The sequence below is a fragment of the Corythoichthys intestinalis genome, chromosome 21, assembly GCF_030265065.1.
Source record: "Corythoichthys intestinalis isolate RoL2023-P3 chromosome 21, ASM3026506v1, whole genome shotgun sequence".
Taxonomy (NCBI): Eukaryota; Metazoa; Chordata; class Actinopteri; order Syngnathiformes; family Syngnathidae; genus Corythoichthys; species Corythoichthys intestinalis.
The window spans coordinates 32,872,954-32,898,427 of NC_080415.1; the positions used below are offsets into that span (position 1 = coordinate 32,872,954).

Genomic DNA, 25,474 nt, shown 5'->3' on the forward strand with positions numbered 1-25,474 from the left:
GGTAGGGAGGGAGCGTGCAGCATCACAGCGTGGTGCTGTGACACTGCAACTAATGTAGCATAGCATAGCATAGCATAGCATAGCATAGCATAGCAAGTCGCCGGTGGTCGCTCCCTCCTGAATCAATGCCGAGCGAACTGGAGTATATAAAAAATGCATTGATAAAAACTAGGGCTGTCAAATTTACCGCGGTAACAGGCAATAATAAAATTTTTTAATTAATCACGTTAAAATATTTAACGTGGCACGACCCACTCATGCATTGCCGCAAACAGCCTACAATGGCGCCGCTTTACTTATATACAGAGCTCAGAGGCCGCGTCAAGGGAGTGGAGTAGATACAAGGATTCATTGAGGTCGTGCTTTTAATTGGCAAAAGCTTTAACATCTCTCCCACAACAACTATCATACTGTATGAAGTGACGTGGGGAAGAATAACAGGAATGGATCTTTTTCTTAACACCCTAAATTATACCTAATTCAGAGAAGATATAGCATTTGCAGCCACCACACACTGTCATGGTTGCACCACTTCCCATCATGCATTTGGGAAGAAGAGTTAAGTCGCCACAGTATAATTTACTGAAAGCTCAACAAATACACTAAATGGCAATATTTAGTCACAATATACAAACTCGCATTTATCCTTTAAGAATTACAAGTCTTTCTATCTGTGGATCCCTTTCACAGAAAGAATGTTAATAATGTTAATGCCATCTTGTGGATTTATTGTTATTAGGGCTGCAGCTATCGAATATTTTAGTAGTTCATTAATCGATGGACTAGTTAGTTCGAATAATCGAGTAATCGGATTAGGAACATGAAAAATTGAAATACCTGAGCTGAGCCTCAAACGGTATAAATAAATAAAAAAAAGAGGACCTGTGTACAACAAAAGAACAATGGGCTAACTTATATAGAAAAGTCCGCTAGCTTAAATGCTATAAAATGCAAAAGTTTTATTTACAACACTCTTAACAAATGGTTCAGACACATATTCCCACAAAAAAAACTTCTAAATATACCTATAAACTAAATTATGAATGCATTAAAAAAACATTAGCTCAAACAAAAACTTAGCTTACATTGGTCTTAACAGGGAGCAGTTGGATTCAGCTATGTGAAAATAGGCAGACCAGGCAGTGTATCCGCCCTAATCAAGAAAACTAAATGCAAACACTTTCAAAATAAACCATTACAATGCCACTTTAATTAAAAATTTAATTTGAGTATTTTTTTCTAATCGAATACTCGAGTTAATCGATTAATCGTTGCAGCACTAATTGTTATAATAAACAAATACAGTATTTATGTGCAGTATGTTGAATGTATATATCTGTCTTATCTTTCCCATTCCAATAATAATTTATAGAAAAATATGGCATATTTTAGAGATGGTTTGGATTGCGATTAATTACGATTAATTAATTTTTAAGCTGTGATTAACTCAATTAAAAATTTTAATCGTTTGAGAGCTCTAATAAAAACTAAACCACAAAAGGGAACCATGTGTCACCCCAAGTCACACAGGTGTGCAACCGCTCTCACTTTCGTGACTTTTTGGACTGTCAAATTGTCGCCACTTCCAGGAAAGCAATCGCCTCTGACTCAGTTGCATACAACTACCTTAGATTAATTCAAAAAAAGAATAATAATAATAATAATAATATGTGGTCTTTAAAATTCTCAGCCATCTCCTCTCATTCTCATTTGCCTTCCCTTCAACTTCTGCAACTTTTCCATCATGCCAACTCTGCTCAGCGCACATTTGGACAGAGGGCTCAGTCATTGAGCCTGTCAGTAATACGGGGAGCAGAACTAACAGGGAAATAAATCACTTTTCCGCAGCCCGAACAAAGAGCCTGTGTGCGTGTGTGCGTGTTGCTCCATTAACATACTTCTCCAAAATGTTATTCATCTCTAATGCAACGCAGGCTTCGCATTTCTAGCCAAACAGAAAAGAAGGTAAATAAGAGAAACCACAACCTGGCCAGAGCTTCGTTCTCGGTTTTGTGCGAGAAATCGGAGAGGGAAACCCCGGCCAAACCGAGGTCTTATCATCGCTGGAAAGTTCACGTCACTTTTAAAACCCGTCGAGGATCAGCGTGTCGTAACTCCACGCTAAGAGGCGGTGACACAACACGGGAAAGGCCGAGTAGTTCTCATGAAACGTACGAAATTAAGAGGCGACTTGGTGGTGCCTGGATTTTTGATGAGCTGTTAGAAAGTTGCGGGGGTTTAATGTCAAAGGGTTTCGAAAGCAGGACCAACAAGCTAACGCTTCACCGAAACATCAACAAGAACAGACCGTTTCTCGTCTTTACCTTGCACATCTGTATCCAGACGTTGTGTAACATCACTTTGCAGATTCGGAGGTCTTCTCCTTTGCGGGGAGTCAAGATTGGCAGAATATCCTTCTTGTTAGGTCGCCACGTCAGGCGACAAACCACCCGGTCCCAGCACGACTCCGAGATGCGTCCCGAAGGGAGAGTCCGGACAATGGCTCTAGTTCCGGTGCACACCGACTTGGTCATCTTACAGAAAGAAATTTCAAAAGGTTTCAGGTCACAGTAAAGGCTTCATTGTTTGAGTCTATTGACGGCAATGGATGTCCAATCCACTTGAAATGGGAGGACTGCAGAAAATGAGCTTCAAATGGATTGGACATCTACTGGTGTTAAACTCATTTCAATTCACAGCATCCTCGTCTACAAATTTGGAATTGAAGAAACCTTTTTGGATTAAGTCTTCAACAAACTGGAACCTTCCATTGACCGCAAATCAACTTTTTCTCCGCGTCGCTGTAGGAATACTTCCTAATTCAGTAAATTAAAGAACACTCCAGAAAACTGCAGTTTCCCAAAGAAAAATCCTTCAGCCGAAAGGCCAAAGAAAACAATGTGATTGGAATGATTGCTGGTTCTAGCATCAGAGCAATCGCCAGATCTGATGAAGAAGCGGACCAAATCAGACAAAACATTATTGGATGATATTGTTTCCAAAAACTGTGATAACATTATACATTTTTCATTCTTCCAGAAGATAGTACTGTACGATATGACGACATGTATCACCAAAACTATGTAAAATTTTCCATCTATAGCTATACAACATGTCTATCATCATTATCGCCATATATAGACCAGTTCCTAAAATGCAAATTTTGGCCAGCAAACGGCGCCCAATTTGGGCTCACTTGCTACACTGATAGGGTTTCATATGCTGTAGAAGTATTACCAATCGAGTGGGCCATCCCACACTCTGCTTTATTTATTAGCAGTCGGTCACATGCAGCGATCTAATGCCGGATTTAGGTTGAAAAAGTACGAAAGCTGTACTGCATATAAACAGGAAGGATTGTCTCAGGAGTGATTTGCTTGAGGATTAAAGGTAATTATGTCATTCGTACCATGCATGATACATTTTTAAATGTTAAAAAAAATCAATGGAAGAAATGAGCTGGTACAGCATTGGCACGTCGAAATATTTACGTAAAATAACTGCTAAGTACATGTTTTTTTGCTTTAAAGCAAGAATCTAGACTCTTACGTTCATATCTATAAAGAATTCAGGGATTTAAACATTTATTCACAAGACTTTTCAACTTAAAAAGCTCTTTGTTTACATATTGCGGCCACTAATTTGCTTACTGACTAGCATCATAGTTTCAATATTTACGTAAAAAAAAAAAGCTAATTGCACGGTTTTTTTTTTGCTTTTAACCAAGAATTGAGACTATTTTACATCCATATCTATAAAGAATTCAGGGATTTAAGCATTTAATGACAAAAATTTTCAAGGCAAAAAGCTTTCTTTACATATAGCGGCCGCTAATTTGCTTACTGACTAGCATCATGGTTTCAAAATGTACGTAAAATAAATGCTAACAGCACGTTTTTTTTTTTGCTTTTAACCAAGAATCGAGACTGTTTTACCTCCATTGCTATAAAGAATACAGGGATTTAAGCATTTATTCACAAGAATTTTCAACAGAAAAAGCTCTTTGTCTGTGATATGGCGGCCGCTAATTTGCTTACTGACTAGCATCATAGTTCGCAGTATTTACAGAAAAGAAATGCTAACGGCACGTTTTTTTTTTTTGCTTTTAACCAAGAATCGAGACTGTTTTACGTCCATATCTATAAAGAATTCAAGGATTTAAGCATTTATTTACAAGAATTTTCAACGGATAAAGCTTTTTGTCTGTGTTTCCTCTCGGTCAGCTTTAAAGGAGATAGGCCCCCTTATTAAATCGACCCCGCCCCCGTGTCCTGTCGACAAGTGAAATTTAAGGCTTTTAAATTCTTTTTTTTAAGACCCTTAAAACAGAATTTAATGCTTAAAATATGGAAACTTCAAAGCCAACCCCAAAAAATCCAACTGCTGAAGTATCTAAAAATTTTAGACAATGACAATTTACAAACCGAGGCACATTGAACAATTCCCTTGTAAATTGACCAAGCAGTACTTGATTTCATGAATTGGAGACGGACAATACAAGACAGAACTTTAGTGCTGCAATGATTAATCGATTGACTCCAGTAATTCGATTTAAAAAAAGCTTTGAATCAAATTTTGCTGCTTCGAGGTTTCGTTTAGAGCGACGTTGTAATGGTTTGTTTTGAAAGTTGCATTTTGTTTTATTGATTTGGGTGGATACACTGCCCTCTAGTGGCAACAGTGAATATGCCATACCACGTCTGACATTGCTGAATCCAGCTGCTCCCTGTTAAGACCAACAAAATGTATGGTTTTATTTTTGAGCTAATATGCTTGTTTATGCAGTCGTTTTTTAGTTTAGAAGTATATTTAGCGGTTTGTTTTGTTTTTGTGGGAATGTGTGTTTGAACGATTTGATAAGAGCATTGTAAAAATAATAAAAATAACAATAATAATAATAATAAACGTTAGCATTTTATGGCATTTAAGTTAGCGTACTTTTGCTATGAAAGTTAGCCAACTGTTGTTTTTGCTCTTTTTCAACAAATTTCATGACAATGATAGGGGGATGTGTGACTACATCTCGAAGTCGGAAGTAAAAAAAATGCAGTTTTACTGTAGGTGGCGCTGCAACGTGGCTGAAGCACCAAGTTCTCGGGGAAACAGGTCTGTGTGACATTGTGACACAATCTGGGACAGCTGGCTCCAAATGTTACATAATTATTCTGTTTCAAATCACCATTACCTGGCAAAAGTTTGTTTTTGGGTGAGTCGTGGTGCATTCAATTCAATTCAATTCAATAAGCAATCCACACAGACCGGAGACAAAGCCATTACTCACAAATAGTAGTCGATAATTAGTTATCATTAAATTTAAGCAAAAATATGTGCTACTGCATCTGTTTGCACTGGATACATTTAGGGTGCAGCACTGCTTGTTAAATTTACCATTTCTGGCAGGTCAGCTTCATGTCAATTCTATATCGTGATATAAAATGGCCTGGATCGCACAGCACTAGCAGAAGATATGCAATTCATGTGAAAACGCATTCCAAGAAACAAGTCTGTACCTTTTGATTATTCTTAAAGAAGCGTCTCACCAGGACGGTGGAACGCTCCTTACGGTTCCTGACGAATTCAGAGTTATCCAGGAGATCATCTTCGGACCCCTCGTCACTTTCGTCACCCCCGTCGCGGCTCCCCCTTCTCCTTTCCGGGGTCAACCTCTCTTCACGTGTCACGGATTGGAAAAATTTCTCCAAGGAGCAAGTGTTTCCTTCCAGTCGCTCTAAGCTGGAGAAGCTGTATCCGTGACTGTGAAAGTGACCGTTACGCTGAAGGAGTGGGGAGCTAAAAGGGGAAGACGCCAGGGAGTTGGGTTCACTGGAAGGACTGCGTCGAGAGGAGCCTCGTGATGGCTGGGGGTAGAAACATTAAAAGTGATGAGTTACTGGATAAACTCCATGAATTTAGCAACTGCTTTTCAATTTAGGTTTCATACACGTAAAATAATTATATAAAGTAAAGAAAATGAGTATTTGAACATGCTTCTATTTTGCAAGTTCTCTCACTTAGAAATCATGCAGGAGTCTGAACTTTTCATCGTAGGTCCATGTTCACTGTGAGAGAGATAATCCAAAAAGATAAATCCAGAAATCACAATGCATAATTTTTTAACAATTTATTTGTGTGATACAGCTGCAAATACAGTGCCCTCCATAATTATTGGTACCCCTGAAAAATATGTGTTTTTTTAGCTTCTAATAATTACTTTTTATTCAAGTAATATGGGACCTTAATGGAAAAAAAAGAGAAAAATCCAACCTAAAATACAAGTGCATTCATTCAGTGGGGAAAAAATCCCACATAAAGAAAAAAATTATTTGACTTTAAATAAGGTGTGTCACAATTATTAGCACCCTTGGTGTTAATACTTTGTACAACCCCCTTTTGCCAACAAAACAAGGTCTGGGGACTGAGATGGCCATGGGAGGAGCTTGAGTTGTGTCTGGTGAACCATTTCTGTGTAGATTTGGCCACATGTTTAGGGTCATTGTCTTTCTGAAAGACCCAGTGAAGACCCATCTTCAGCTTTCGGGCAGAGGGCAACAGATTTTGATTTAAATTGTCCAGGTATTTCAAAGCATTCATGATGCCATGCACCCTAACAAGGTTCCCAGGGCCTTTGGAAGCGAAACAGCCCCACAGCATCACTGACCCACCCCCATACTTCACAGTGGGTATGAGGTGCTTTTCAGCATGCGCATCTTTCGTGGCACGCCAGACCCACTTAGAGCGTTTGTTGCCAAAAAGCTCAATCTTGGTCTCATCTGACCAAAGCACACGGTCCCAGTTGAAGCCTGGGACCGTGTGTATTTTTGTGTGAGATATTTTGGGGGTGTTTTCTGCGCGTGAGACAGCACGAGTGCACTGCATTAGAGAGATGATGACTGGGGCCCTGTATTGTGAGATTTTGGGGAACAACCTCCTACCTTCAGTTAGAGCATCGAAAATGGGTCATGCCTGTGTCTTCCAACATGACAATGACCTGAAGCACACCGCCAGAAAAACCAAAAAGTGGCTCCATAAGAAGTATAACAAGGTTCTAGCATGGCCTTGCCGGTCTCCAGAGCTAAATCCAATAGAAAACCTCAAACCGTGTTTCTCAGCGACAGCCCAGAAATCTGACTGATGGTTTGGCCAAGATTGCTCCTGCAGTGTGTACAAACCTGGTGAAAAACTATAGGAAACGTTTGACCTCTGTAGAAAGGTGAGGAATCAGACCAGAACTAAACGACAGGAGTTGGTCAGTAACTTGAAAAGAGCTGGGACCACCGTTTCTAAGGTTACTGTTGATGATACACTAGATGTCCTGGTTTGAAATCATGCATTGCACAGAAGGTTCCCCTGCTTAAACCAGCACAAGTCTTAAATTTGTCTATGACCATTTGGATGATGCAGAGGAGTCATGGGAGCGAGTTTTGTGGTCAGATTAGAGTAAAATAGAAGTTTGGTTATAATTCCACATACAGTGTTTGGAGAAAGATGAATGATGAGTACTATCTCAAGAACACCATCCTTACTGTGAAGCATGGGGGTGGTAGCATTATGCTCTGGGGGTATTTTCTGCGCATGAGACAGTAAGAGTGCACTGTATTAAAGAGAGGATGACTGGAGCCCTGTATTGTGAAATTTTGGGGAACAACCTTCTACCTTCAGTCAGAGCATTGGAGATGGGTCATGCCTGTCTCTTCCAACATGACAATGACCTGAAGCACACCGCCAGAAAAAACAAAAAGTGGCTCCATAAGAAGCATAATCAGGTTCTAGCATGGCCTTGCCAGTCTCCAGACCTAAACCCAATTGAAAACCTCAAACTCTGTGTTTCTCAGCGACAGCCCAGAAACCTGATTGATGGGTGTGCCAAGATCCCTCCTGCAGTGTGTGCAAACCTGGTGGAAAACTATGGAAAACTTTTGACCTCTGTAATTGCAAACAAAGGCTACTGTTTAATAAAATCATACATTGTGATTTCTGGATTTTTCTTATTAGATTGTCTCTCTTACAGTGGACATGCACCTACAAGGAAAATTTCAGACACCGCCATGATTTCTAAGTGGGAGAACTTGCAAAACAACAGGGTGTTCAAATACGTATTTTCTATACTATATAAATATATAATGAAACATGATTTGCAACCTTGTGGAAATCCTGTTTTGACACAGGCAAACTGCAGCGACGAAAGTGTTGCCGGCTCCTCCAGTAGACGCCGTGGCGTCTAAGCGACGGACTATGAGCGGGGCTGGAGCAGAGGCTCAAACTCGGGCTGGGATACGAGTTTGTCGAGTCACGGCGGTTAAAATGGGTGCAGGAGCAACAGTTAAAGCCAGTTCTGGCTTCCCCCACACCCTCGTGTATCAAATCCAACTGGTTCAAAGATCCTTCCAAACTTTTCGTAGACTCGGAGGTGATTCCGTCTAATCTTTTGTCGAGTGTTCGCTCTGGATAAAGCTTCATCTCAGGGCTGTACTCCAAAGAACCATAATCCAAAGCGTCAATCTCACTGTCACATGACAACTTCCTGTAATAAAGGAGAGCGGGGCTACTACGCTGCTTGGGCAGCCAAAGCTGGTCCGGGTGCTGCTGGACTTCCTGGCAGTCGTTCAAGCGTCTGCTTTCTCTCACCGCGGAAGACGGAGGTGAAGCGCGCTTGTCCGAGACGTTCGGACTCTCCTCCGTGGCCATTGTAGTCTCTTCTTTGAATCCTGAAGAGAAGAAAAAATTTCGTTGAGTTGTCCAATAATGACTTTTTAACCAGTAACCAGTGTTGGCGTTTAGAATGGAAATATTTTTTTCAGTAGGACTAGGGAGTAATATAATCAACTAGAAATTGCAATTTCGGGAGAAATTACACCTGGTCTTTCCTGTGTGGCTATACAGATCGTAGCCCCGCCCAAGGCTATCACTAGAATGGACAAACATGCCTATCAATGGCATTAAACAAATTAAATGCCATTAGAAATTAATGGGAAATTTGGACGTCCATGGCCGTCAATGGCAGCACCCTCCATAAGCGTCAATGCAATCGGGGACATTTGGGGTACACGTCCTATTGATATCTGGTCATTTCCTGTTGATTTAGGGAAAAAAAAAAATCCCATTGAAAATGAATGGGAAAATTTTTGGACGTCCATGGACGTCAATGGTATCAACTTACATAAGCGTCAATGGAATCCAAGTACATTGGCATCACTAGAATGAACAAACATGAAGAAATGCCATTGGAAATGAATGGGAAGTTTGGAAGTCCATGGACGTCAATGGCATCACCCTCCATAAGCGGCAATGCAATCGGGGACATTTGGGAGACACGTCCTACTGATATCTAGTCATTTTCTGTTGATTTTGGGGAGAAAAAAAAATTTCCCATTGAAAATGAATGGGAAAAATTTTGGACGTCCATGGATGTCAATGGTATCAACTTACATAAGCGTCAATGGAATCCAAGTACATTGGCATCAATAGAATGAACAAACATGAAGAAATGCCATTGGAAATGAATGGGAAGTTTGGACGTCCATGAACGTCAATGGCATTACCCTCCATAAGCGGCAATGCAATCGGGGACATTTGGGGTACACGTCCTTTTGATATCTAGTCATTTTCTGTTGATTTGGGGGGGGGGGGGGGGGGGGGGGAATTCCCATTGAAAATGAATGGGAAAAGTTTTGAACGTCCATGGACGTCAATGGTATCAACTTACATAAGCGTCAATGGAATCCAAGTACATTGGCATCAATAAAATGAACAAACATGAAGAAATGCCATTGGAAATGAATGGGAAGTTTGGACGTCCATGAACGTCAATGGCATCACCCTCCATAAGCAGCAATGCAGTTGGGGACATTTGGGGGACAAGTCCTAATGATATCTAGTCATTTTCTGTTGATTTGGGGAAAAAAAAAAATTCCCATTGAAAATGAATGGGAAAAATTTTGGACGTCCATGGACGTCAATGGCAGCACCCCCTATAACCGTCAATGGAGTCAGGGATGTTTGGGGGACAGGTCCTATTGATATCTGGTCATTATCTGTTGATTTGGGGAAATTTAGTTTTTTCCCCATTGAAAATGAATGGGAAACATTTTGGACGTCCATGGCCGTCAATGGCATCGACATCCATAAAGTCAATTGAATCCAAGTACATTGGCATCAATAGATTCGACATGCGTGGCCGTCAATGGCATCAATGCAATGTAAAAAAATTCAATTGGAAATCCCATTGTAAGTGAATGGGAAATGTTCTCATTAGAAAAAATGAATGGGACAGTTTTGGGCAAATTTCCGGGGGACCGTAATTTTTATCAAAATTCTGTATTCAACTCTTATGCCCCTCACCGTCACGGAATTTTTGATGCCCAAATTATGTGATTTGGTCAAAAATTGAAGGACTAGATACATTTTGAAACTTTTCTTTGTTTCCCATTAAAAATGAATGGGCCAGTTTTTGGCAAATTGCCGGGAAACCGTACATTTTATCAAAAAATTTACCGCTGTCATTTTTATGCCCCTCGCCATCCCGGAATTTTTGACGCCCATCTTGTGTGTTTTCGTCAAAAATTGACGGACTTGTAACAGTTTGAAAGTTGTCTTTTTTTCCCATTAAAAATGAATGGGCAGGTTTTTGGCAAATTTCCGGGGAACCGTATATTTTTTCCAAATTGTATTAATAACCTTTATTCCCCTCCCTGTCCTGGAATTTTTGATGCCCAAATTGTGTGATTTGGTGAAAAATTGTAGGACTAGATACATTTTGAAACTTTTTTTTTCTCATTAAAAATGAATGGGCAAGTTTTTGTCAAATTTCTGGGGAACCGTAAATTTTTTCCAAATTCTGTATACAACTTTTATGCCCCTCACCGTCCCGGAATTTTTGATACCTAAATTATGTAATTTGGTAAAAAATTGTAGGACTAGATACATTTTGAAAATTGCTTGTTTTTTCCAGAAAATTGCCGTTTACGGACGAACCGAAAAATTTTCGGGGCCGTTTGAAAAATTCCCATCGTCGCGTGACAATTCCGGTCGTGCCGATACTTGAACGGTGCCGATCGGTGCTACGGTTTGGGCTGCGCGGCGGGACGAAGGATTCCCATTCAAAAAAAAAAAACAGAATAACATATAGGGGGGAGGCCGTAGAATCTCACTACCTGATCTTTCCAAAGGAAAGACCAGGTAATTACTTTTCCCATCTTTGCAATACCGTTACTGTTACTGAGGATATGACGGGGCACGTTACTAATTGACATAACTCATTTAAGACGGCTGAATCTGGCTGCTCCTTGTTAAGACCAACAGAAGGTATGTTTTTTTATTTTTTATGCATTCGTAATTTAGTTTACAGGTGTATTTATCCGTTTTTTTGTGGGAATATGTGTCTGATTTGTTAAGAGCATTGTAAAAAAAAAAGTTTGAAAAAAAGCATTTTGTAGCATTTAGGCTAGCGTACTTTTTGTTGTACTTAGATCCTCATTTACTTCTTTTTTTTTATACCGTTTGAGGCTAAGCTCAGGTATTTTTATTTATTTTTAAATGAAAGTGCAATTCTGCATAGTTCTTAATAATTATTATAATATATATAATTAAAGATGTCCCGATCGATCGGCATCCACGTCATTTTCAAAGAATCTGAATCGGCAAAAAAATATCGGACATGCCTTTTTTTTAAAATTAAAAAAAAAAAAAATTTTTAATTTTTTTTTATTAAATCGTTTTCTAATTGTATTTAACGTTACAGACAAAATGTCTTACACTCATCCTGAGTCTTTAGTTTTGGCTTGAAGTAGGGCTATCAATCTTATCGCGTTAACGGCGGTAATTAATTTTTAAAAAATTAATAACGTTAAAATATTTAACGCAATTAACGCATGCGCTGCACGACCCACTCATGCATTGTCGCGTTCAATCTATAATGGCGCCTTTTTACCTATATATAGAGCTAAAAGGCAGCGTAAAATGAGTAGAGTGAATTTTGGCAGCCTTTGGAGCCTTTTTTTAAATGGCTAAAGCCTTACAATACCTCTCTCAACAATTAGAAATATCGTGGGGAGCAATGTGGGGAAGAAAGGTAGTAGTTGATCTTTTTCTCAACACCCTATGTTATTTCCCAACGCAGAGAAGATATATCAATTGGTGCCACTACGCACAGTCATGGATGCACTTCCCATCATGCATTTGGGCAGAACAGTTAAATGGCTACAGTATCATTTACTGAAAGCTCAACAAATACACTAGATGGCAATATTTAGTCACAATATACAAAGTCACATTTATACTTTAAGAATTACAAGTTTTTCTAGTTTTTTTGCTCCCGATCCGATCCCAATCGTTTTAGTTTGAGTATCTGCCGATCCCGATATTTCTCGATCCGATTGCTTTTTTTTTGTGCTCCCGATTCAATTCCAATCGTTCCCGATAATTTTCCCCGATCATATACATTTTGGCAATGCATTAAGAAAAAAATGAATAAAACTCGGACAAATATATACATTCAACATACAGTACATAAGTACTGTATTTGTTTATTATGACAATAAATCCTCAAGATGGCATTTACATTATTAACATTCTTTCTGTGAGAGGGATCCACGGATAGAAAGACTTGCAATTCTTAAAGGATAAATGTGAATTTGTATATTGTGACTAAATATTGCCATCTAGTGTATTTGCTGAGCTTTCAGTAAATGATACTGTAGCCATTTAACTGTTCTGCCCAAATGCATGATGAGAAGTGCAACCATGAGTGTGCGTAGTGGCACCCATTGACATATCTTCTCTGCTAAAGAAAAGATCAACCACTACCGTCACTTCCCACGATATTTCTAATTGTTGAGAGAGGGATTGTAAGGCTTTAGCCAATTAAAAAGAGGTTCCAAAGACTGCCAAAATTCTCTCTACTCATTTAACGCTGCCTGTTAGCTCTATATATAGGTAAAACGGCGCCATTATAGACTGAACGCGACAAAGCGTGAGTGGAGCGCATGCATTAATTGCATTAAATATTTTAACGTGATTAATTAAAAAATAATAATAATTACCGCCGTTTACGCGATAAATTTGAGCCAAAACTAAAGACTCTGGATGAATGTAAGACATTTTGTCTGTAACGTTAAATACAATTAGAAAACGATTTAATCAAAAAAAAAAAAATATATATATATATATATATATATATATACAGTGCCTTGCAAAAGTATTGAACCTTGCAACCTTTCGCCACATTTCAGGCTTCAAAAATAAAGATATAAAATTTTAATTTTTTGTCAAGAATCAACAACAAGTGGGACACAATCGTGAAGTGGAACAACATTTATTGGATAATTTAAACTTTTTTAACAAATAAAAAACTGAAAAGTGGGGCGTGCAATATTATTCGGCCCCCTTGCGTTAAAACTTTGTAGCGCCACCTTTTGCTCCAATTACAGCTGCAAGTCACTTGGGGTATGTTTCTATCAGTTTTGCACATCGAGAGACTGACATTCTTGCCCATTCTTCCTTGCAAAACAGCTCCAGCTCAGTGAGGTTGGATGGAGAGTGTTTGTGAACAGCAGTCTTCAGCTCTTTCCACAGATTCTCGATTGGATTCAGGTCTGGACTTTGACTTGGCCATTCTAACACCTGGATACGTTTATTTTTTAACCATTCCATTGTAGATTTGGCTTTATGTTTTGGATCATTGTCCTGTTGGAAGATAAATCTCCGTCCCAGTCTCAGGTCTTGTGCAGATACCAACAGGTTTTCTTCCTGAATGTTCCTGTATTTGGCTGCATCCATCTTCCCGTCAATTTTAACCATCTTCCCTGTCCCTGCTGAAGAAAAGCAGGCCCAAACCATGATGCTGCCCCCACCATGTTTGACAGTGGGGATGGTGTGTTCAGGGTGATGAGCTGTGTTGCTTTTACGCCAAACATATCGTTTTGCATTGTGGCCAAAAAGTCCAATTTTGGGTTCATCTGACCAGAGCACCTTCTTCCACATGTTTGGTGTGTCTCCCAGGTGGCTTGTGGCAAACTTTAAACAAGACTTTTTATGGATATCTTTGAGAAATGGCTTTCTTCTTGCGACTCTTCCATAAAGGCCAGATTTGTGCAGTGTACGACTGATTGTTGTCCTATGGACAGACTCTCCTACCTCAGCTGTAGATCTCTGCAGTTCATCCAGAGTGATCATGGGCCTCTTGGCTGCATCTCTGATCAGTTTTCTCCTTGTTTGAGAAGAAAGTTTGGAAGGACGGCCGGGTCTTGGTAGATTTGCAGTGGTCTGATGCTCCTTCCATTTCAATATGCTGGCTTGCACAGTGCTCCTTGAGATGTTTAAAGCTTGGGAAATCTTTTTGTATCTAAATCCGGCTTTAAACTTCTCCACAACAGTATCGCGGACCTGCCTGGTGTGTTCCTTGGTTTTCATAATGCTCTCTGCACTTTAAGCAGAACCCTGAGACTATCACAGAGCAGGTGCATTTATACGGAGACTTGATTACACACAGGTGGATTCTATTTATCATCATCGGTCATTTAGGACAACATTGGATCATTCAGAGATCCTCACTGAACTTCTGGAGTGAGTTTGCTGCACTGAAAGTAAAGGGGCCGAATAATATTGCACGCCCCACTTTTCAGTTTTTTATTTGTTAAAAAAGTTTAAATTATCCAATAAATGTTGTTCCACTTCACGATTGTGTCCCACTTGTTGTTGATTCTTGACAAAAAAATAAATTTCATATCTTTATGTTTGAAGCCTGAAATGTGGCGAAAGGTTGCAAGATTCAAGGAGGCCGAATACTTTTGCAAGGCACTGTGTATATATAGATATATATATATATATACAGTATATATTTAAAAAAGGCATGTCCGATATTTTTTTGCCGATTCCGATACTTTGAAAATCGTGATCGGACCCGATCGATCGGGACATCTTTAGCTAATATTATTGTGATGCCCACTGGATGCGTCAATAACAATAATGCTCACATAACAAAGCCCAACAATCTTAGTTTGGAGACATCTCTTGGTCATTAAGCATAACTGCTGCGCTAAGCTGTGACCAGCCTTTGTACAAAGGCAGAAGGCTTCTATATTCACTTTGAAGGCAATATGCATAATGGGCCAAAACAATGCCGATATTACCTGATATCATTTTAAAATGTTTTTGTCGGCTACCCCATTATATCGGACAACTCTACAATTTAGTGTTACTGGCAGTCCAGACATTTAATCAATGAGTCTGGTTGGTGTCCATTCATATTTGCTCCTTCAGAACACATCCACCACTCTATTCCCAAGACTGTTGAAGCCACCACTTACAGTACAGTCCAATTATTGACTCCAACGGAAATGAGCTCTGCGGAGGAAATGAACTCGGCGGGTTTATAATGTATGGAGAGAGCACGCTCGTGTTTACTCGATACACTCAAATACCTCATGAATTACATTCATAATACTTACACAGACGCCCAGATGGATCCAAAGCAGATCACAACACATCGACAGTCAGTCCTCCCTTTACAATTGACAGTGTGTCATTGTGGGGTACGCTGGGTGGCAAAAGCGGCCTCGAGCTTGAAGAGTGGAGCTTGTGCAGCTGTGTAAACCACCAGATAGTGAAATTGAAAGGAATTTCCTTGATAGTGAGCTTCACAGTCACGGCTTGCCAGGCCAAGAGTGCGCCAGGTCCCGACATGTGCCTCCGGAATAGATATTCATTGCAGTTCCTGAGGGAGAAACACAGTTATCAGTTTTCATGTTTTAGTGTCATTGACGGCGATAGACATTCGTTCATTTACCCGTCCCAGTTCAATTGCTACTAAACCTTTAAGTCATTTGCAGCCATTGACTGCAATAGACGTCCAATCCATTTGAAGTGAAAGGGCTAGCAAGCAAGGAAGGCAAGCAAGGGTGGAACCTAAGAGGGTGTCGGGGGTGCGGACGTAAAGTGGGAGTGGTTGGGCGAGGGGAGGGTCAAACAGAAAAGGTAAGATGTACGGAGCTGTAATACAGTGATTTTTCGTTTTTCAAGGTTAATGGGGACCAGAACCAACTGCGATAAGTAAAAAACCGCGAAGTAGAGATACAAAGAAGACATGTTTTTTTCACCTTATTTTCGCCCCCTTTTATGTATCCAGTATATATATACAGCACCCTCCATAATTATTGGCACCCCTGAAAAAGATGTGTTTTTTAGCTTCTAATATACAGTGGGGAGAACAAGTATTTGATACACTGCCAATGGGAAAACCCAAATACTTACTCTCCCCACTGTATATATATATATTTTCAAATAATTTGGGACCTTAATGGAAAAAAAGAGAAAAATCCAACCTTCAATACAAGTGCGTTCATTCGGTGGGGAAAAAAATCCCACATAAAGAAAAAATTATTTGACATCAAATAATGTGTGTCACAATTATTAGCACCCCTGGTGTTAATACTTTGTCCAACCCCCTTTTGCGAACAAAACAAGGACTGAGATGGCCATCTTTCAGCAAGACAATGACATATGGCCAAATCTACACAGAAATGGTTCACCAGACACAAAATCAAGCTCCTACCATGGCCAAGTTTTAAACATGTTACTGTCCCACCGAATTATTTTTAAACAAGAATAAAGTAGACAAATGCTTTGAGTGAGTCCACTCAAATCTACTCAAGCTGCTCACTTACACACAATGAGTTTCCACAGCAACTCTTTAAAGGTAAACTGTGATTGACGCATGCGGTGCTTTGAAGCTTCGACTTCCAAGCATCTGTGGCAAGATCAAACATTGAATGTCTGTCAATCATCGTTAATAATAAGCAACTCCAACGCACTGCCTGACCAACAAAGAGCAGCAGGAGGGAAAGTGAGACTACACGATCGGTTCAGGACAGCTAATCTGTATTTATTTAATTTTTTTTTTAAATTGGAAAAATATCCGCTATGGACTTAGGGCTCGAAGTTTGAAGCGCGAAGTAGCGAGGGATCACTGTATAGTATTCAAAGCAACACTAGCTAACTTTTCAACCTTTATATTTTCATAACATTTGTGATAATATGTCAACTGCAAATTAGTTGAATGACACCTCTTTTATATCTTGAGGGGGTCTGTATCGCTGTCACCGGCACTAATTAACTTTGAGAAGGGTGGCAGGAACCCCGGCACACAAAAACAACTTTTCGCATGAATTCTGCAAAGCTGACAGAGCAACAAAATAGACAAAAAGTTTTGTCTGAGGAGGAAAAAAAAGGGAGGCTACCAAGATACACAGAATAAACATTGGTCCAGTCACTCGCTGCCGTGACGCCGCCCACTCCAACCCTCAACTGAACTCATCAGCGCTGACGAGTTCGGGTGGGGTGGGGCCACACGCTTGCTAACAGTCAGATGCTATTGTTTAGCCACAACTGGATTCATCACCTTTCATTACTATTCATCCTTCACACAGTTGCTGGAAACAGTACATACATTTGCAAGCAACCGGGAAATAGATTTTTGATTGATTGATGATTTTACGACACTGTGCAGGTGTGCGTTGGTCCGCATGGGAATCTCAGTCTTCCTTAGGGGAAAACACTACCACTTTTGTCCACCGGCGTCGCTAAAATCGACCAAAACTGAAAAGTTACCAAGTGTTGCTTTGACTGTTAAAAAAATCTGGATAGGCCCGCAAAAAAAAAATTCCACTCCCACACACACCAGACGATTTTCTTGAGTTAAATACAATGTTTAAAATCACTGAATTAAATTAAAAAACAAAAACTTATGAATACAGAAAGAAAATGAAAAATCTGATTAAGTCATATAAATTGACAGCAGAAGAATGATTGGACGCTACACGATTGGACATGTATCGGCGTCAATGGCAGCCAATAATTTACAGTTAGTCGCCTGTTAATGAGACTTTTCATACATCTTTGAATGCTCATCTTTCAGTGACATTGACGGCACTACACGTCCATTCCATTTGGACTGTGAGGAACGAATGAATATTCTTTCAGTTTCAATCATTACAATACATTACAACAATCATCACAGAATTAACTCAATTTAGCAATGTAACCTTTTCATTTTCGACAACTATTTAGGTATCATTATTCTTTATATACTTCACTCGGAGGCATATATTCTTTATCCTCTGTAAAGAATGAATCATATTACTGCTTCTTAATCAGCTAATGTAAAGTTTCTATTATCTTTTTAACTTATTGGCTACCATAAACCCTTTATAGAGCACTCATTAAATGGGCCTTCATTTGTACTTTCAGGCTGAAATGGTTTGGACGTCTTGCGCCGTCAATAGCAATGAGTAAACTCAATAAAGATTTTTATCATATTTCTTCCATTTAACTTCAATGACAGGGATAGAGTTAATAGAGTGATTCATTGTGCAAGTGAGTTTTTAGTGTATCCACACTCGAAAGCATGACAGTGACATTTGTTACAGATGACGATTACAAAATCTATGGCTCAATTTCAAAAGCATGTGGGAGGACGTGTGTGACATCAATGTTATAGCATTCTTGGCATAACGCTCGGTTTCTATTACTCGAATCATTATTTGGATGTATGCCAATATTTTCTACTCGACCCCAAAGTTCCAGGGGAGGAAAATCAATTAACCCTCTATAGGGCAAGTAACTTTTTTATGTTTACAAAAAAACAAAAAACAAAGATCCATCCACATATCAAGTTTCCCATAGGATTTTTTTAAACGGTGGTGGTGGTGGGCTACATCGGGGTCGGACAGTCCCAACATGTCGTGCCAATCTTTTATATGTAGGGGGAAAACTCTGACATATGTGGACTAGGGCTGCAGCTATCGATTTTTTAAATGATCGATTTATCCATCAATTAGTTAGTTTGAATAATCTTGTAATCGGATTAGGAACATTTCATGTGTTGCAGAATAAATTTTAGGAGATGTAAAACAAAGGCTTGCTAAAATTGCACTTTTAAAAGAGCATCAAATGCGAATATAGTAATATAAAACTCCTGAGTGTTTTTTCAAACTATGCAGAACTGCACTATCATTACACAAGAGCAATAAATGCATTGAAAAATAAATTACGATTACCTCAGCTTAGCCTCAAACGATAGAAAAAATAAATAAATAAATGAGGATTATGTACAACAAAAGAACAACTGGCTAACTTGCAAAGCAAAAGTCTGCTAGTTTATATGCTATAAAATGCTAACGTTTTATTTACAATGCTCTTAAAGGGAACTTCGGGCTTAAAGACTCTAGGCTCTAATACGCCATAATTGCGGTCTTTTACGAAAATACTAGTATGTTATTAAAAACACATAAAATATTGCCATTGATTTAAAAATCTATAATATTTAGTGCATGTTTTGACCTGCAGAGGGCGCCATGATTTATGGACGCTCGTTTCAGTATTGTTTTTTTCATACTCTCTTCTCGTCTCATCCCGTCTTTCCTATTAATTTTGCTTTTACTTCTCGTTTTGTGGAATATCGACAGTGCTGTCATGCTCATTAATTTTCCTCTCGGGTTCCAATTGAAAGGGTTGAACAGATGACATGTTATGTCGCTAGAGTCATATTCCGGAAGTCTGGCAGCGTAACCATGTGACGTCAACAACAATGGCGACATTCTAGTTAAACTAATTTTACAAATTGTATAATAACAAAAACATCAAGAAAGGTTTCAATATCAAATTATTTTAACTCATAATAAAGTTTATCTTTTAAGAACTACAAGTCTTCCAATGGATCCCTTTAACAAATTGTTCAAAAACATACAAAAAAACATACAAACCCACAAAAAAAACCTGATAAATATACCTCTAAGCACCACCAAACTTCACTGTTTTTTGGCAAGAGGTGGATTTTTCAGATGAATCTTCCATTGAATTACAACACAGTCGCCACAAATATTGCAGGAGACCTACTGGAGACCGCATGGATCCGAGATTCACTCAGAAAACAGTGAAGTTTGGTGGTGGCAAAATCATGGTCTGGGGTTACATCCAGTATGGGGGTGTGCGAGAGATCTGCAGGGTGGAAGGTAACATAAATAGTCTGAAATATCAACAAATCTTAGCTCCCTCTTACATTCCTAACCATAAAAAGGGACAAATTCTGCAGCAGGATGGTGCTCCATCGCATTCTTCAATCTCTACCTCAAAGTTCCTCAAGAAAAGAAGATCAAGACCCTCCAGGACTGGCCAGCCCAGTCACCAGACATGGAAAGGATGAAAGAGGAAGCATGGAAGACGAAACCCTAGAATGTTGATGAACTCTGGGAGGCACGCAAGACTGTTTTCTTTGATGTTCCTGATGACTTCATCAATAAATTGTATGAATCCTTGCAAAACTGCATGGATGCAGTCCTTCAAGCCCATGGAAGTCAAACAAAATATTAAATTTGGATCTCACAGAATCACAACTTAATTCGCTTATGTTATGTAACATATTTTTGAATTTTAAATTTTTTGTTCAATTTTCACTCTACTTTCTGTAGGCGGCAAATAAATGATTTTTCAGTGAAACAAATATATTTTTGTACATTCAACATCATTTGGGAGGGTCTTAGCTTTCATATGAGCCATTTCTGAAACAATTTGAATAATTAAAAGTCAGGTTATTAGCAATTGTTTCTACAAAATTGATAAGCGACCAGACTTTTGTCAGGGACTGTAATGTGGACATCACATTTCGGGTTATTGAGGCCATAATATTAACATGAAAAATAAATAAGATATTATTTCCTATTAACTAAGGATGTGACACAATATCGAAATGGTGATATATCGTGACACTCTGTAGTCTGTATCACTACGACTAGCAGTGAACTGCTACGACTATGACTATCAAATATTCCACGAGAATGTTGTCTATGTTAGCTTATTGGCCGCCATTGCCAGCGCTAGATACCCAATCCATTCTGACTTGGAGGGGCGAATGAACGAACAAAAACCAGAGCATTCGGAGCCAGTCTTCCCGGTTTTGTGGGCATTTACAGGTCACTTTTTGTTGACTTTGAGTCACTGCCTATTCATTTCCCATTTTATTTCCTGTTCTGTAGACTGTAACATAAAAATTAGGGCTGTTGTCAAACGATTAAAATTTTTAATCGAGTTAATTACAGCTTAAAAATTAATTAATCGTAATTAATCACAATTAATCGCAATTCAAACCATCTATAAAATATGCCATATTTTTCTGTAAATTATATATATATTCTGTAAAATAAATTGTTGGAATGGAAAGATAAGACACAAGATGGATATATACAGTGGGGAGAACAAGTATTTGACACACTGCCAATGGGTTTTCCCATTGGCAGTGTATCAAATACTTGTTCTCCCCACTGTACATTCAACATACGGTACATAAGGACTGTAGTGGGCATTTCACTCTACTGTCATTTAAATCTGTCTATGCTGTCCTCACTCCGAAGCGTCTACTTTTTCCAAAGCTAGACAGCTAATGAACGACGCCTTAATAATCAGACTTCTTCCTTTTTCATCTGATTTATTAATAAAGTAGCCTCAAACCATTGTCCTCTTTAGACCGTCATAAAACTACAACAAAAAAAAGTACACAAGCATTGCATTAGCAACAACGTTAGCTTAGCACGCTATACAGGTTCACTAAACATAAGCAAAAAGCGTCTCATTAAAAAAAAATAGAACATTTCGCTTACTAACATAATTTGTACATTCTTTACAACAACCATACTTACGGACAAATCTTGTCCAAGGATCATATAAGCACAACATTACAACGTAGGCGTCAGCCCGAGACGTCGTGCAGCCATATTGAACTGGCAAGAAAAAATATAAACCATGTCGCAAAGCGACCACAAGAGTTCGCTGTTAGACAGCACAAAAAGGCTTGCTGTAAAACTTACCAAAAGGCAGAATACTGTCTGAGCGGGACATGTGCGTTAATTGCGTCAAATATTTTAACGTGATTAATTTTAAAAATTAATTACCGTGCGTTAACGCGATAATTTTGACAGCCCTAATAAAAATCAATAGGAAGTGACCGATAAATGCCCCAAAATCAACAGCAAACAACCAGAAATACCCCCAAATTAAATTCACTAGTTGCCATTTACCGCCATAGACGTCCAATCCGTTTGAAATGAAATGAATTGGACGTCTACTAGTGATAAACTCAATTCAATTCACAGCAAAAGGATGAAAAGAGCGTGTTTTCCTGTTTATTACATCTATTGCTGCTCTACATAGGATTAAATGTCAGTTACACCATTCTGAAGAGGAAGCGCTTCACGTGGGTGTGTCCTATTGACTCCGGCGACACTTCCAGTCAACCAATCAACCCACATCAGCTGGAATTTGGGACTCGTGCTATGACACACGGACCTTGAACTTTGACTATCCTCGAGCTACTCAAAATCAACAAGCGCTCACGAGATGCGATGAGCACTATCATGTTTCATAACTGGTTCCACCAGGGTTAGGTGGAAGAATATATTGTTATGTTTTCCCATATTTTAATCAACTCTCCTGTGCATAGCTGAAATTCTCACTGGAAGTGAGTTTTTGCCTGTGGCGAACAGGCCAGTTGGAGCAAAGTGCGGCAAACCAGGAATGTGGGAAGCGGCAGCTTATGACTTTACTAGGGGGGTGACATCAGCACAAGTCGTTCGAGGGCACAGAGTGACATAAAACACATGTTTGCGTAGAAACGAGTTCAAAAACAGGTCACGGAAGCCAACAGTGTTATTTTGGATTTGAAACAATTGATTGTATCATAATCCATTTTATTTCAAAGCGCCATTCACGACACTGAAGTGCATTTTACAACCAAATAAACGACATAAACAAGAAAAAATGGAGGACTAAGAGTGAAGAAATCAAAGAAATACAACCAGTATTATATAATTATATTTATTAGGGCTGCAACGATTAATCAAATAACTTGAGTAATTCTTTAGAAAAAAAGATTTGAATTAAAATTTGCTGCTTTGAGTATTCGTTGAATTAAAGTGCTGTTGTAATGCTTTGTTTTGAAAGTGTTCACATTGTTTTATTGATTTGGGTGGATACACTGCCCTCTAGTGCAACAGTGAATATGACATAACTCATTTCAAATGGTTGAATCCAGCTGCTCCCTGTTAAGACCAACATAAGCTTAGTTTTTGTTTGAGCTAATGTTTTTTAATGCGTTCGTAATTTAGTTCATAGTTATATTTAGGCATTTTTTTGTGGGAATATATGTTTGAATCATTTGTTAAGAGCATTGTTAAAAAATAAGTTAGTATTTTATAGCATTTAAGCTAGTGGACTTTTGCAATGTATGTTAGCCAATTGTTCTTTTGTTGGACTTAGATCCTCATTTATTTATTTATCTATTTTCATACCGTTTGAGGCTCAGCTCAGGTATTTATATTTTTGTGTTCCTTATCTGATTACTTGATTATTCGAACTAACTAGTTCATCTATTAAACAACTACTAAAATAATCAATAACTACATTTATTTCCCCAATTTATTTTAGTTCTTATAGATGTTAATTTTTATTTGTTTTGAGTTTAATATGATCATTTATTTTAATATTGTTCTATTTTTTAATTAAAAAAAAAAAAAAGCTATATCATAAGAAAATACTAAAAATACTAAAATACAATCTTTTTAAAATTTTCCTATGTATTCCTCCAATGCTTTCTGATGTATATCCATTAAAGAAATAAATTATTTCAATATTATATATTTATTTTTCTAATTTGTTATGCATTTTGATTTGAGTTAATTATAATAACTTATTTTAATATTATTATTTAAAAAACATAAAAATTATACTAAAAATTGAAAAATATAATAGAAATAGAAAAATATAGAAATATAGAATAATAGAACTAAAATTTTGAAAATGCTAAAGTAAAAAAAAATCATTCAACAAAACAAAACAAAATATCGGAAATTAATATAGAATTAAATGATTTGAATTTGATGTCTTTTTATACATTTCAGAAATCAATGAAAATTCATTTTTCATATTTTCAAGAAAAAAATTTCATTTTATAAAATTAATATTTTAAATTATTTTTCAAACTTATCTTTTTCCCCGACTAATTCAGGATTTTCCTATGTAGTCCCTCAATGCTTTGTGGTGTACACTGATCCCTCGTTTTTCGCGGTTAATGGGGACCAGAACCTGCCGCGATAAGTTAAAAACTGCAAAGTAGCACCCCCCTACTCCAAAAAACAAAAAAAACAAAAAAAAAAAAAATTGTGTGTCTGTGTGTTCAAAGTATTTATTCTGAGTTACCACTGGCAAGAGATATATATAAGACATGTTTTTTTTTCCACTTTTCCCCTCCAATTAAAAAAAAAAAAAAAAAACTTTTATGAATATGTATATTTTAATAAATTGTTTTTAAGTACTTCAAACGTAATAATTTTAAGTTCTAAACATGTTACTGTCCCACCAAATTATTTTTAAATAGGAATAAAGTACAAAAATGCTTGTCTTTATTAAATGCTTCATTGAGTGAGTCCACTCAAATCCACTCCATCTCCTCACTTACAAACGAGTAGTTGCCACAGCAACTGTTTAACAAGTTAAACAATGATTGACGCATGCGGCGCTTTGATGCTGAGGCTTCCAGGGATTTTGTGGCAAGATCAAACAAAAGACGTCCATCAACGATCGTTAACCTTAATAAGCAACTCCAGTGAATTGCCTGCACAACAAAGAGCAGGGAGAGGGAGGGAGGGAGAGTGAGACGATGCGGTCACCTCGGGACAGCTCATCTGTTTTTTTTAAATTGAAAAATCCGCGATGGACTGAGGGCGCGAAGTTTGAAGTGCAAAGTAGCGAGGGATCACTGTACATACATTAAATGCAAATGCAGGCATCACGGATTTCATTTTGGAACCCCTGCTCCTCCATAGATGTCCAATGACCAATTTGCTTTGACAAAGCACCGAAGTAAAACGTAAGCGTGCTCAAGATAACTTTTGAAGCAATTTGCCATTTTACAACTGTTATAAATTCTAAAATGAAGGGGAAAAAAAGGAAGTTTCACAAGTTGAATGGTATCATGCAGCTCACAGAGCTCACCCGAATATCGGAAAAACGCTCCTGATAACAAAGTTCATCTCCCCTTTGATATCGCTTGAAACTTGTTGACTCAACTCAAACAAAACAAACGACTCCTCCGGGCAAAATTATGAGTTCCTGCAGCTTTTCAGTGACATCGCACTCGGAAATCATTGTTTCCACGTACAAGAGCGCGCTTTTACTCTCACATAAAAGCCTTTTTTCTGGTGCTCATTCATGTGCACCATCTCCCAAATCATCCGAACCATGACTCACCGCCTGGTATGCCATGATTAGGGGAGGTAATACCCCATAAGGTGGACTACAAATGTGGGATATTCCACAGGGACTTCTTAAATACTTTCGAAATACAACTACACAGATTTACAACCCATGGCAAAAATGAAGGAATCCCCACTCCTAAATTCAAAAGGCGCCAAGCTGTAAAGTTGAGGTGCTAACA

At 38.3% G+C, this 25,474-nt stretch overlaps 1 protein-coding gene across 4 annotated transcripts in view; it reads right to left on the reverse strand.

Moving 5' to 3' along the window:
- The window catches only part of plce1 (phospholipase C, epsilon 1), a 151,455-nt gene that overhangs the window by 119,616 nt on the left and 6,365 nt on the right, over positions 1–25,474 (reverse strand). For 3 of the 4 annotated variants that reach the window (XM_057825376.1, XM_057825373.1, XM_057825374.1), the window contains exons 2-5: positions 15,444–15,709; positions 8,140–8,705; positions 5,511–5,858; positions 2,325–2,534 (exon numbers count right to left, since the gene is read on the reverse strand). In XM_057825376.1, the coding sequence (XP_057681359.1) occupies positions 2,325–2,534; positions 5,511–5,858; positions 8,140–8,685 (1,104 nt within the window). In that variant the 5' untranslated portion in view covers positions 8,686–8,705; positions 15,444–15,709. The remainder of the gene's footprint in view (positions 1–2,324; positions 2,535–5,510; positions 5,859–8,139; positions 8,706–15,443; positions 15,710–25,474) is intronic. The other variant, XM_057825375.1, reaches the window with a different exon arrangement.